The 13,622-nt window shown below is 36.6% G+C and overlaps 1 protein-coding gene across 7 annotated transcripts in view; it reads left to right on the top strand.

The window, feature by feature from the left end:
- The window catches only part of WWP1 (WW domain containing E3 ubiquitin protein ligase 1), a 140,829-nt gene that overhangs the window by 50,798 nt on the left and 76,409 nt on the right, over positions 1-13,622 (top strand). For 6 of the 7 annotated variants that reach the window (XM_086695789.1, XM_086695787.1, XM_086695784.1 and 3 more), the window contains 2 exons: positions 9,435-9,572; positions 9,664-9,730. In XM_086695789.1, the coding sequence (XP_086551915.1) occupies positions 9,435-9,572; positions 9,664-9,730 (205 nt within the window). The remainder of the gene's footprint in view (positions 1-9,434; positions 9,573-9,663; positions 9,731-13,622) is intronic. The other variant, XM_086695785.1, reaches the window with a different exon arrangement.

Genomic DNA, 13,622 nt, shown 5'->3' with positions numbered 1-13,622 from the left:
TGGGAATTTTTTCCCCAATTTCGTTACTAGTAATTGGTCTGTTCTGATTTTCTGTTTTTTTCCTTATTCACTTTGGAATATCATATATTTCTAGAATTTATCCATTTCTTCTAGGTTATCCAATTTGTTGGCATATAATTTTTATTTTTTATTTTTTAACGTTTATTTATTATTGAGAGACACAGAGAGACAGAGCATGAGCATGGGAGGGGCAGGGAGAGAGGGAGACACAGAATCGGAAGCAGGCTCCAGGCTCTGAGCTGTCAGCACAGAGCCCGATGTAGGGCTCAAAGTTGTGAACCGTGAGATCATGACCTGAGCTGAAATTGGACGCTTAACCAACTAAGCCACCCAGCACCCCTGATATGTTAATTTTTATGTGTTGTGGCATGGATCCCCTTGGGTCATCTTGTTTAGAACCCTCTGTGCTTCCTGAAACCATGATGTCTATTTCCTTCTCCAGGTTGGGGAAGTTTTCAGCTGTTATTTCTCAAATAACAGGGACAGAAAACTGTACCTTTCTCTCTTTTCCTTCTGGAACCTATATAATGTAAATGATTGCTTGATTTTGTCCAAGAGATCCCATAGCTTATCCTCAATTTTAAAAATTTCAGTTTTCTTTTTGTTGTTCAGCGTGGGTGCTGTTACCCTTCCTTCCAGATCACTGAGTTTTTCTTCATTGTCTAATCTGTTTATTCCCTCTAGTGTATTTTTCATTTTTGTTTTTGTATTCTTCAACCCAGATTAGTTCTGTTTTATATTTTTTGTTGTTGTTATTTTTAATTTTTTTAAATCTTTATTTATTTTTGAGAGAGAGAGAGACAGAGTGGGAGCTGGGGAGGAACAGAGAGAGAGGGAGACACAAATCTGAAGCAGTCTCCAGACGGCTATGAGTCATCAGCATAGAGCCTGACGGTGGGGCTCAAATTCACGAACTGCGAGTTCACAACCTGAGCTGAGGTCGGACTCTTAACGGACTAAGCCGCCCAGGTGCCCCAGTTCAGTTTTATATTTTCTATCTCTTTGTTGAAATTGTCACTAAGTTCATCCACTTTGCTCTCCAGTCCAGTGAGCATCTTTATGACCCTTACTTTCAGTTCTTTATCAGGTGGATTGGTTGTCTGTATTTCATTTAGTTCTTTTTCTGAGGTTTTGTCTTGTTCTTGTTTGGAGCATATTGTTCTGTCTCCTCATTGTGCTTGACTTTCTTTTTTTCTGTGAATTAGGCAAAACAGCTCCTCTCCTAAACTTGAAGGAATGATTTTGTGTATGGTCGTGCATGGCACCTCTTTTTTAGTGCACATGATCATTTCTCTTAACCCAGAGATGATAATGACTAAAAATTGGTGAATTTTGTTTGTGTGTGTATAAGAATTGGGATTGTATTCAGTTTTGCATTCTGCGTAGCTCTCTTAATGTTAATGTGTTTTTCCCTGTATCATTCAGTGGTATTCTTTGTAAGCTAATGTAGTAATTCTATATTTTATCACATATTATAATTTATTTAACCACACTTCTATCCTTGCTGTCTAGATACTTTCCAATTTTATTATATTAGACTGTATTGAACCTTCATATAAAGATTATAATTTTCCTCCCCACAAAGATTATCATATTTATCTGCCAAAATGACTTTGTAGGGAGACTGTAATGTTCAGCATTCTTTGAAAGGAAACTTTTATAAATGGTATAAATTTGAAGTTATCTCTTGTAATTTAATTGAGCAGAGTATGCTCAGAGGAAAAATAAAATTTTGTAAACATTCATACATTTCTGAAGTTGATGGATTCAGAAATGCTAGTAGCAGCATCCTGTAGATCCTAGGCAATCTATTTTTTTTTTTTTTAATAACTTAAAGGTGTATTAGTTTACCAGGGCTGCCATACCCAAATAATAAAGACTGGATGTCTTAAAGACCAGAAATGTATTTTCTCTCACAATTCTGGCAGCTAGAAGGCTGAAATCAAGGTGTCAACAAGGTTAGTTTCTTCTGGGGACTCCTCTCTTTTTGGCTTATAGATGGCCATCTTTTTATAATCATATGGTCTTCCCTCTGTGCATGTGTCTGTATCCAGGTTTTCTACTTTTACAAAGGCATCAGTCATTATTGGATGAAGAGCACCCTAGTAATATCATTTTAATTGAATTACCTTTATTTAAAGATGCTATTTCCAAATAGAGTCACTTCTGAGGTACCAGGGGTTAGGACTTAAACATTTGAATTTGGGGGCAGGGGGAAATAACTCAGCCTACAACAAAAAGTAAATTAATTTTTAAAATTAAAGCTTGTGAATCATGTTTTAAAGGTAGAAGAAACCTGTGAGTCCTGTAATCCCAATGACTCATTTATTAAATAACTTTTAAGCTAAGTGGCTTGCTCAAGAACAGAAGTAATTGCAGAGTTTTGACTAGAACACAGGTTTTCTGATCATTATTTTTTATTTTTAATTAGAATAATGGAGAGTTAATGTTCTAAAATTAAGATGGCTTTGTAGAATTTAAAAGTACACTCATAATTGATCACATTCTTGAGTGCCCTTGATTTAGCCTGTTGGCTTGGCACTTGGACATTGTCCCTCTTGAAATTTAGAAGTCTAATTTCTTCCTGTTCTCAAGGCCTTGACATTTTCTTCTCATAAATTCATGTTTTTACTATCCCTTTTCCTCATATGTTTTAGTTAAGGGTGGAGGCTTCATTCATTTGAATAGGTATTTTTCCCAGTTTTTGAAGGTAATTACTTTTTCAGCCTTCATGGTATAATATGAGTTGTTATAGCCTTAAATAAAACCCACAACTAACAACATAAAATCATCTCCTCTCCCCCCGCCTCCCCAAATCTAACTGTGGCTTACTAGGTAAATTCTTTCACTTCACATTTATATCCCAGTGAGCCTTCCAGTTCTTAACCTTTATTTTTTTCTTGTTGTAAGCTAGTTGGATGGTGTCCAGAGTTTTTGCTCATGTGATCCTCTGAAATACTGTTTCGGCGCTTTTGTGGATTTAAGCCTCATTTGCCCTCCAACCTTTAGTTATGTGTTCAGATCACCAGAATGCCATTCTGAATTTTGGAAATTATTTTGTTGGCTCTGCAGAGATATGTGGTATATTACCAGCCGTGGATACTGATATCTGAGATGTATTTCTTTCTATCAATTCCACTATTTCTTTTTTTTTTAAATTTTTTTTCAACGTTTATTTATTTTTGGGACAGAGAGAGACAGAGCATGAACGGGGGAGGGGCAGAGAGAGAGGGAGACACAGAATCGGAAACAGGCTCCAGGCTCTGAGCCATCAGCCCAGAGCCCGATGCGGGGCTCGAACTCACGGACCGCGAGATCGTGACCTGGCTGAAGTCGGACGCTTAACCGACTGCACCACCCAGGCGCCCCTAATTCCACTATTTCTTAAATCGCAAAGGAAACATCCCTCTATTATCAAAGATAAACAAGCCTAATACTAGTTAAAGTGGTAAGGACAGATTTTAATCAGTAAGATGCTATTGCAGTAAAGAAGAAGGTTCAGTTTAATCTGAACTCCTTTTTGTACAGAAGTAACTGGGCATTTCAAATGGAGAATGAGGGAGTAGAGAGGTGGGTGGAAGCTAAGTAGAGTCAGAGAAGTGAAAAATTATGAAGTGTTGATTGGTGTAAATGTGATTAGGCCAGTTTTCTCTACTAGTTAGAATTCTCTTCTCCCACTTGGACTGTGAGTCCTAGGCCCTGTCCTTCCTGATGATTACATTTCATAAGAGTGGCTTTCAGGTCTTTAACAAAGACACTCCTGAGTTATAGGAGATGACATATACAGTTGACCTTTGAACAACACAGATTTGGATGCTGTTTTCTCTTCCTTATGATTTTCTTAGTAATATTTTTCTTTCTTCCTAGCTTACTTTACAGTAAGAATACAGTATATAATACATATATCATTTTAAATATGTGTTAGCTGACTGTTTCTGTTATCAGTAAGGCTTCTGGTTATCAGTAGGCTATTAATAGTTAAATTTGGGAAGAGTCTAAAATTCTAGGTGGATTTTCAACCGCACTGGGAGTCAGCACCCTTAAACCCTGCTTTGTTCAAAGGTCAACCCTACATCTCAAAGAGACAGAGGAAGGATTTACCATTGTAAATTGTCTACAGGTGTACTGGAACAAACAGTAAATTCTTTAAGCAGCCCTGAGCTTTCTCAGGCAGACACTTTAAGTGGGGCATGGTCATTCCTGAGTTGTTAGAACCAACATAGTGTGTATTCAAGTTTTTTTAATTGGTAGGAGAGGTGGTGGGTGAGATCATTTGTGCTGTTTGGAGGTTTTTATAGGCCAGAGTTGAGCCCTACTTGAGAAGATGGCTCAGAGGAACTTGACTAGAGTTGGTTTAAGGAAAGAATCTTTGTGCACCATGGGTGAAAAGTATATACATCAGAGTGTATATAGACTCTTTGTATAGAGTCTTTGTTTTGTATTTCAATTTTGAGACTGACAGAGCTACTTTAAACACCCAAAAGAGGAGTGAGATGGCTGCTACTCAAACACTGGGGACCACACTGAGTTTTTTTATGGTATTAATAGAACTAAGAACTTTGCTTTTGTTGAGGAAAGCATTTAGAAATCCATTAAGTTCACTTTAAATTGAATTATGTCACAAATGTTTTACAATAATCAAATAATTTGAAAATTATTTCCTTATATCAAATGGTAGGGAAACACAGTAGAGAAATGTGCCATTTATGATAGAGGACAGAGCATAAGTCAAATATAATATTAGTTAAAAATTTGCTTTAGTCTTATATACTTAGCTAATACTAATTTGTTTAGTTTACTAAGTCTCAAGTTCTCTTCTGTAAAACTCCCTTAGTATCAGTGCAGACTAAGATATATTAAAACCAGGTTCTGAACAAATAGTATTCTCATACCTAGTGATATAACCGTATTTATATTCTTTTAGAAAGATTTTTATGATTGGAAATACTAGGTGAGAGGGAATGAGCAGTTTGAAGCCTCCAGCTATGCATAGCTGTCTCACTTGCCTTCCTGAAATATTATGCTAATTTGTACACACAACAAAGTATATGAGAGTGCCCATTTGGAAATATTTGCCATACTAATAGATTTAAAAAATGAATGTTACTCTTTTCAAAGCTTTCTTTAATAATTGAAAAACTCACATATTTATTGATCATCCATATTTTATCATTTGTGTCTGATTATCTTATAATCTGTACATTTTTTATTGGTTGTTCCTTGTTTTCTCACTGATTTATAAGAGCTCTTTTTTCTGCTAATAATTTGCCACTTTTTTATTCCTGGTTTTGACTTACAGACATTTAATATTTTTTCTGTCATTAAAGTTTTTCCAACTTCCATTTTTTTGTGTGTGTTCAGAATATTTTCTATACTCTATTATTTCCATTATTTTCTTCTTATACTTTCATTATGTAATTTTTTATTTCTTTTGTAAATTTTGAAATTAATTTTGTTACACCATAGGAGATGGGAACTTTGTGAGTTATTGCACATTGACTCATAGTGTGATATAATGGAAAGACTTGGGATTTAGAACACCTGGTTATTCTTGGGACTGTTAAAACTTGTAACCTAATACACTCATTTTGTTTCTAAAATTCTGTTGTAAACATACATAGCTGTATGTTGGCCATCCTCCAGAATGGTCCCAAGCATTCTTACCTTCTGGTGTTTGCACCTTGTGTGGTCCTTCCCACATTGAATCAGAGATGGTCTGTGACAGAATATGGTAGAAATAATGGTACAGGACCTCAAAGACTTGGTCATAAAAGACGTTTCAGCTTTTGCTCTTGTCTCTTGGATTATATACTCACAAGTCACTAAGGTGAAGACTGAAGAAGCCCTATAAAAAACGTAAATGGAGAGGAACTGAGGCCTCTTCTCAGCTCTCAGCACCAGCTTGTTAGCTATGCATATGAGTCATTATTTAAGGGGATTTTCTAGCGCCTCCCAAATTTCTATCCCATAGGAACTGAGCAGTAATAAACGGTTATCGTTATTTTAAGTGACTAAACTTTAGGATAATTTGTGGCTTTTTTTAATCTTTATTTTTGAGAGAGAAAGAGAGAGAGTATGCATGCTGGGAGGGGCACAGACAGGGAGATAAAATCCTAAGCGGGCTCCAGGCTCTGAGCTGTCAGCAGAGAGCCCAACGTGGGTCTCGAACCCATGAACTGTGAGATCATGACCTGAGCCAAAGTTGGATGCTTAACCGACTGAGCCACCCAGGCACCTCAGGATAATTTGTTTCTTAGCAATAGATAATACAGTGTGCAAGCAATTTTTTTAATGTTTTATTTATTTTCTTGAGAGAGAGAGGCAGAGTACGAGTGGTAGAGGGGCAGAGAGAGATGGAGACACAGAATCTGAGGCAGGTTCCAGGCTCTGAGCTGTCAGCACAGAGCCTGACACAGGGCTTGAACTCAAGAACCACGAAATCATGACCTGAGCCGAAATCAGACACTTAACTGAGCCACCCAGCTGCCCGGCAATTTTTTAAATGGCTTCAATTTGACTCTTGAGTTAAATCTAAATATGTGAAACACCTTTAAAAAACAAGATTTTTGAAGATCTTTATTTTCTGTAGAGATAGAGTGTACTTTTTCAACAAACCTATGATGGATAAATTATATAGTCATATTATCTAGCTTCTCAGAGACTCCGATTGTTCTGTTGCCCTATTAAAACTAAGAAAGAATGTCTAGGATGGAAGAAAAATCAGATTCTGCCTTCTAAGTTTCCTGAGGACAGTCCTATCATAATAATTTAAACATTTATTAAGTACCTACCTTTTTTCAGATACTGAGGATACATGACTAAATTAGATGTACACAATTTCGGGTCTTTTGGAGACTGCAGTTTTAGGTTGGGGAGGTCAGTCCCACCCCTCACCCGCACCCCCCAAAAAAATTCTGGTGATAAGTCTGTTAAAAGAAATAAGTGGAATAAGTAGGTAGGTTTACTTTAGGCTGGTCAAGGTTTATCCTGCTTTCTCAGTATAATATCTGGCACACATTAGGCATTTACATGTTGAATAAATGAAAATGTCTGAGTTGGTTTGTTTATATGTTAACATAATACTCTCATTCCCCCTGCCAACATACATATATGTACATGTAGATGGAAATATTATTATTCCCAGTTTTATGACTCAGATGTTATATCCCAATTTTCCATGTTCAGAATTGTGAAAGACTAGATGCTGTAAACAGCTTCCTGCTGCATAGTTATGTCCCTGATAGAACAAATTTTTGTGGCATTAATGATCTTTGCAAAGAGGCAAAGTGATCTTTAAGGCCTCCCTTCTTCCAAATAAAGAAAGAAAAAGCAAAATCTTACAAATTGGAGTTAGATGATGCTGATAGCAGTTTTCAAGGTACTAAGCTTTTGGCTCACAGCAAGATAGGGGAGCTGTGGTTGGATTCCTGTAGTCTAGACTCTTTGGGGTGCCCTCAAATCACTACCAGCATTAGAAACAGACCTGACTGTACTAACGCCCAAAGACTACCCTTGGTCTAGTATCAGAGAATGAACTCACCATCAAAAATTATAAATTATAAGAAGCCATCATAAGCAGAGGTTGATAAATGTGTTCTGTAAATGGCCAGATAGTAAATATTCAAGCTTTGCAGTCTCTATTGTGTACCTATTCAGTTCTTCCATTGTAGTGGGAAAGCAGCTATAGAAGATCTATAAATGAATGAGCATGACCGTTGAAATAAAACAATTTACAAAAACAGGTAACAGGCCAGATTTGGCCTGCAACCAGTTTGCTAACCCCTGCAGTGGAAGGTGGAGTAGAGGAGGTATTTTAAGAGATAATGGCTGTTTGAATACTGATGAAAAATAAATTCTTAGGTCCATAATCTCCCTAGTAAGATGATAAAGAGAAAGTCATGTTTTCATCAAGTGAAATGCATGACACCAAAGTCAAAAAAAGCAGCTGTAGAGAAAAACAGATCATTTGAATGGAAATTATGAATTAGAATTATAGAATTAACAGTAATAGAAGATAGTAGAAAAATATCTTCAAAGAGTTGAGAGATTATCATCAATATAAAATAGTATGCTCAACAAATCTTTTGAAGATGAGAATCCAGGCATTTACAGATTAAAAAATGAGAGCATTTACCATCAAGAGACCTACATTAAGGGGATTTTGAGAGGTTATTTTTAAGAATCTACTCAAGCTAATGTTAGGAACAAGAGCTAAATCTCCACATTGCAGTTTCAATGGAGAGTAATGACAAAAATGAAATAGAATGGTAGTCAGTATAGTTTTCTTCAGCTACAGATTGTTAGAATCTAGGTAAAGCTGAAATTCATGCTTTTGGAGGTTTTCCCCCCTATACTGTTGTTTTCCTCCTAGTCTCTAATTGTTTTAATTAATATTTTTGTGATGTGGGGTGAGGTTTGTAGTGGTATAATTCTATAAGATCTTTTATTATATAGTTCTTAAATTTTTTGCAAAGAATTTCTGTTGTGATTATAGTGGTCTCATATTTTTTTTGTCTTTTCTGTACTTGGATAATTGGTTATGCTTATGCTGGACATTTGATAAATGGGGAAAAAACACCCAAATTCATTAAATGTAGAAAAGACCAAAATCAAGGATATGATCTAAGAAGAAATATGTTCCATGGTTTCAAAAGCTGCAGAAAGCCAGTGACAATCAGACTGAAGAATTTGGATAGTAAAGGGATCACTAAAAACTTAATATACTTCTCTGGGATAGCTGTTGAAGCAAAATGACCTCAAGCTTAAATAAGAACTAGATATCCTAGTAACAGGAAGGAAATATTTGGTCTCCTATGAAAAAGAAAAAACTATTGTCATAGTACTTACTATTTATTGAGTACTCAACATGTGTCAAGCGTAGTGCTAAGAACTTTCTGTGTGATTTTTGCATTTGGGCCTTATGATAATCCCTTCTAGTTTGATGCCTTCATTATCTCCGTTTTGTAATGACAGGAACTGAGGCTGTATATAGTTTGACTACTTAAAGTACAGCAGTAAGTTCCAGAGCTGGGATTAGTAACCAGACCACCTGACTCCCATGCAGAAATTATGCCTTAACCACAAACGTTGTGGGCTGAAGAGCAAGTTTAGGTAGTTGTTGTGATTATTATCTGTGTTTATTTATATGTTCTCTGTGCTTTTTACTGTGCAAAGGAGCAATTAAAGATGATATTGAAAGCATGTGGTGAGGGGCAAAGAGTTTTTCAACTTGGTGTGATAGGGATTGAGTCTGGTGTAGTATAGAAAGATCTACTGATATAAGTGCAAACAGTTCTTTCCACTTGTAGCTGTGAAGTACTGAGCTAGAGTAATTCTTGATAGGTAGTTTTGATTTCTAGCACATAATTTTGTATGTGGCAAAAGCTTTTAAATTAGAATTTTTTTTTTCCTAGTGGAAAGAGTGAAAGAACAATTAAAACTTTCTTTGGAAAATAAGAACGGCATAGTGCAAACTGGTGAATTAACAGTTGTGCTGGATGGATTGGCGATTGAGCAAGAAAATCTAACAAACTGCAACTCATCTCCAACCAGTAAGCCAACTTTATGTGTTTTTAAAGTTTGAAGTGGGAAAAAAACCTGAAAGAAGTATACAAAAACCTGCTTTATTTCTTTCTTGTTTACTAGAAATACAGCAAAATGGTGATGCCTTACATGAAAATGGAGACCCTTCAACAAGACCAACCTCCAGGTAGAATATTTTATTTTAGTATTTGTGGCAAGGTAATGTAACGTTTCCCATATATGAAGTTTTACATTTTAACCTTAGAGTTTGCCATAGAATTTAAAAGCTTGTATCTGTACATATCATTTGTTTAAATTCTTTTAAAAGTAGTTTTTAAAGAGATAAACTACATTGAGATATAATACACATACCAAAAGGATTACCTTCTATATATTTCAGTAGATTTGGGTATAACAGTCACGACTATCTAATTTCAGAAATTCTCATCACTCTCAAAAAGGGACTGGGGGCACCTCGGTGTCTCAGTCAGTTAAGTGTCCCAACTGTTGATTTTGGCTCAGGTCATGATCTCACGGTTGGTGGGATAGAGACTGCCTTGGGTTCTGCACTGACAGCTCAGGGCCTGCTTGGGATTCTCTTGTCTTCTCTCTCTGCCCCTCCCCTGCTTGTGTGCACGTACTTGCTCTCTCTCGCTCTCTTTCAGAATGAATAAACATTTAAAAAAGTGGGGGGGGGGCGCCTGGGTGGCTCAGTCGGTTGAGCGTCTGACTTCGACTCAGGTCACGATCTCGCGGTCCGTGAGTTTGAGCCCCGCGTCGGGCCCTGGGCTGATGGCTCAGAGCCTGGAGCCTGCTTCCGATCTTGTGTCTCCCTCTCTCTCTGCCCCTCCCCCGTTCATGCTCTGTCTCTCTCTGTCTCAAAAATAAACGTTAAAAAAAAAAATTTTTTTTGAAAAAAAAAAAAAAGAAAGAAAAAAGTGGGGGGGGGGGCGGGGGTGGAAACCTGGGTGGCTCAGTCCGTTAAGGGTTAGACTCTTGGTTTCAGCTAAGGTCATGATCTCATGCTTGGTAGGTTCAAGCTCCACATCAGGCTCTGTGCTGAGCCTGCTTGGGATTCCTCCTCCTCCTCCTCCTCCTCCTTCCTCTCCCTCTCTCTCTCTCTCTCTCTCTCTCTCTCTCTCTCTCTCTGCCTCTCCCATGCATGTGTGCATTCTCTCTCTCTCTCCCTCTCTCTCTCTCTCTCTCTCTCTCTCTCTCTCTCTCTCTCTCTCAAAAATAAATAAACATTAAAAGAGAGAGAGAGAGAGAGACTCTGTAGCCATGAGCAGTCTCTCCCCATTGCTCTCTCCCAGCTCCTGGCAGCCCTAACCTACTTTTTGTCCAGTGGCTTGGCCTGTTCTGGCCTTTTCTTAGAAATGGACATATATGTCACTTTCTATTACTGGCTGTTTTTACTTAGCATGAGATTCATTCATGTTGTAGCGTGTGTCATTAATTCATTCTTTTCTTTGTCACCTTCTATTACTGGCTGTTTTTACCTAGCATGAGATTCATTCGTGTTGTAGCATGTGTCAGTACATCATTCTTTTTTATTGGAAATGGCTTCTTAAAATCTGTATTTAGGCATATTATATCAGTAAATAGATAGGTGCAGATAATGTGGAAAAATTGGCATCTTTTTGCTATCTGAATTGGCAGCTTCCAGTAGATCACTAGAAGGTACATGCTCCACAGATTCTAGTCTTTCCTCAGAAATCATCCTGCCATCTCAGAAATTCCCTTTGCTTACAGTTTGATGACCATAAAAGCTTTTTCTTTGGAATAGTTTAAATTAAAATAAAAACATATAATAGACTGGTTATAATGAATCCTTCAAAATATAAAAATACATTGCCATAAAAGTGACTTGTTAATGTCTGAAAAATATGCTGGTATATGACAAAGTGTGACTTCTATTAATATATAAAATTACTAACATCATTACTCCTAAATTGTTATCAAATGATTCTCATAGAGCACAGATAAGTATATTTTCTGAATATGTATTTGGCTTAAATAAATCTATTTAGTTTCCATAGGAAAAAACTAAGAGCTAAAAGGGTACAACACTAGGTAGATTAAAATATTTTGTCTGTGTGTATCTAAAATATGTATCTGTTTTTATAATCTTTGTAATACAATCTTAGATGGGTAAAGAAGATTGAGTCATGACCAATCTGAAAACTAATTTATTGCATAGTAAGACATTTTGAATGAAAGATTAGATCTATAGCACCAGGAGAACTTCACATGAATTCTTCTACTTAGACACTTGGATCACTGATTTCTTCCTGAGTGGCTGGGGAGGGCTGTGCAATCAGAAGAATCACTTGGGAACTTCCTTTCCTTGTCCAAACTTCCTGAAGACATCTCATTCCAAATACACAGGTAACAAAGGAAAGGAGAGTTTCATTCATTCATTCATCATCAGATACTTATTGAGTGCCTGTTTGGTGCTCGACACTAGTCCAAGCACTAAGAATACTGGCCCTGTTCCTGTGAAATTTCATTCTGGTGGGATAAAGGTAAAGAGTAAATAAGTGAAGAAATGAATTAGCTAATTGGAAATAGTATTAAGAACTGTGAAGTCATTGAAATAGGACAAGGTGACAGGAATGAAAGGGAGTCTGTTTTAAAGAGAGATGTTGGGGGAATTATCTTTGAAAAAGTGTCATTTGACCTACAATTAAAAAGCCAAAAATGTACTATCCATGCAGAGTTCTGACAGGAGAGCATTATTCTAGGCAGAGGACATAGCAAGTGCAAAGACCGTGAGTTTATTTTTAGTTAATTCATGCTCTACAAATTCTTCCAACTCGAGAATATAATATTTATCCTTTTTTTTTTTTTTGGATAATCCTATAGTCATTATAATATTACTGCTTGCGTATGATAATTTGTAATAAACAGGAAGGCTTTACAGCATGTTTTCATGTTCAGTAAAATTGATATATGGTATATATATCAAGGTAAGAAAGGAGGAACTTGGAGACAAAGATAGCTAGACACAATCTGATTGATATATTTTTAAAAACAGGCTGCTTTGTGGAGAGTAGATACACCATGGACTGTGTATTTGGAAAAAACTCTCCTGTTTATTTACATGATATCACCCAACTTCCTATCCATTGCCAATAAGGTTTAAAATATTTGATTTTGTAGTTGTAGATTTATTTATTTATTTGCAGTTCATGTATTTGCTATAAATTCTTCTAACTGCGATATAATATTTAGCTTTTCTGATTATCATGTGCTCATTATTTTAGTACCTAGTACACTGTAATTTGTAATCAATATTTGAAGACCTTTTCAGCTTATTTTTCAGTGTTTAATAAAATGACAATAGGTTGGCAATCCCTATCAAAATAACACCAGCATTCTTCACAGAGCTGTAACAAATAATCCTAAAATTTGTTTGGAACCAGAAAAGACCCCAAATAGCGAAAGCAGTCTTGAAAGAGAAAACCAAAGCTGGAGGCATCACAATCCCGGACTTCAAGATGTATTACAAAGCTGTTATCATCAAGACAGTATGGTACTGGCACAAGAACAGACACTCAGATCAGTGGAACAGAATAGAGAACCCAGAAATGGACCCACAGACCTATGGCCAACTAATCTTTGGCAAAGCAGCAAAGAATATCCAATGGAATAAAGACAGTCTCTTCAGCAAGTTGTGCTGGGAAAACTGGACAGTGACATGCAGAGAAATGAACCTGAAGCACTTTCTTACACCATACACAAAAATAAACTCAGAATGGATGAAAGACCTAAACGTAAGACAGGAAGCCATCAAAATCCTCGAGGAGAAAGCAGGCAAAAACCTCTTTGACCTAGGCCGTAGCAACTTCTTACTCAACACATCTCCGGAGGCAAGGGAAACAAAAGCAAAAATGAACTACTGGGACCTCATCAAAATAAAAAGCTTCTGCACAGCAAAGGAAACAAATAGCAAAACTAAAAGGTAACCGACGGAATGGGAGAAGATGTTTGCAAACAACATACAAGATAAAGGGTTAGTAACCATAATCTATAAAGAACTTAACAAACTCAACACCCAAAAAACAAATAATCCAGTG

This window comes from Puma concolor, chromosome F2 (genome assembly GCF_028749965.1).
Source record: "Puma concolor isolate L17-30 chromosome F2, mPumCon1.1.hap2, whole genome shotgun sequence".
NCBI lineage: Eukaryota > Metazoa > Chordata > Mammalia > Carnivora > Felidae > Puma > Puma concolor.
The sequence above is the reverse complement of the archived record's forward strand: the minus strand, read 5'-3'. Positions and strand labels throughout refer to the sequence as shown.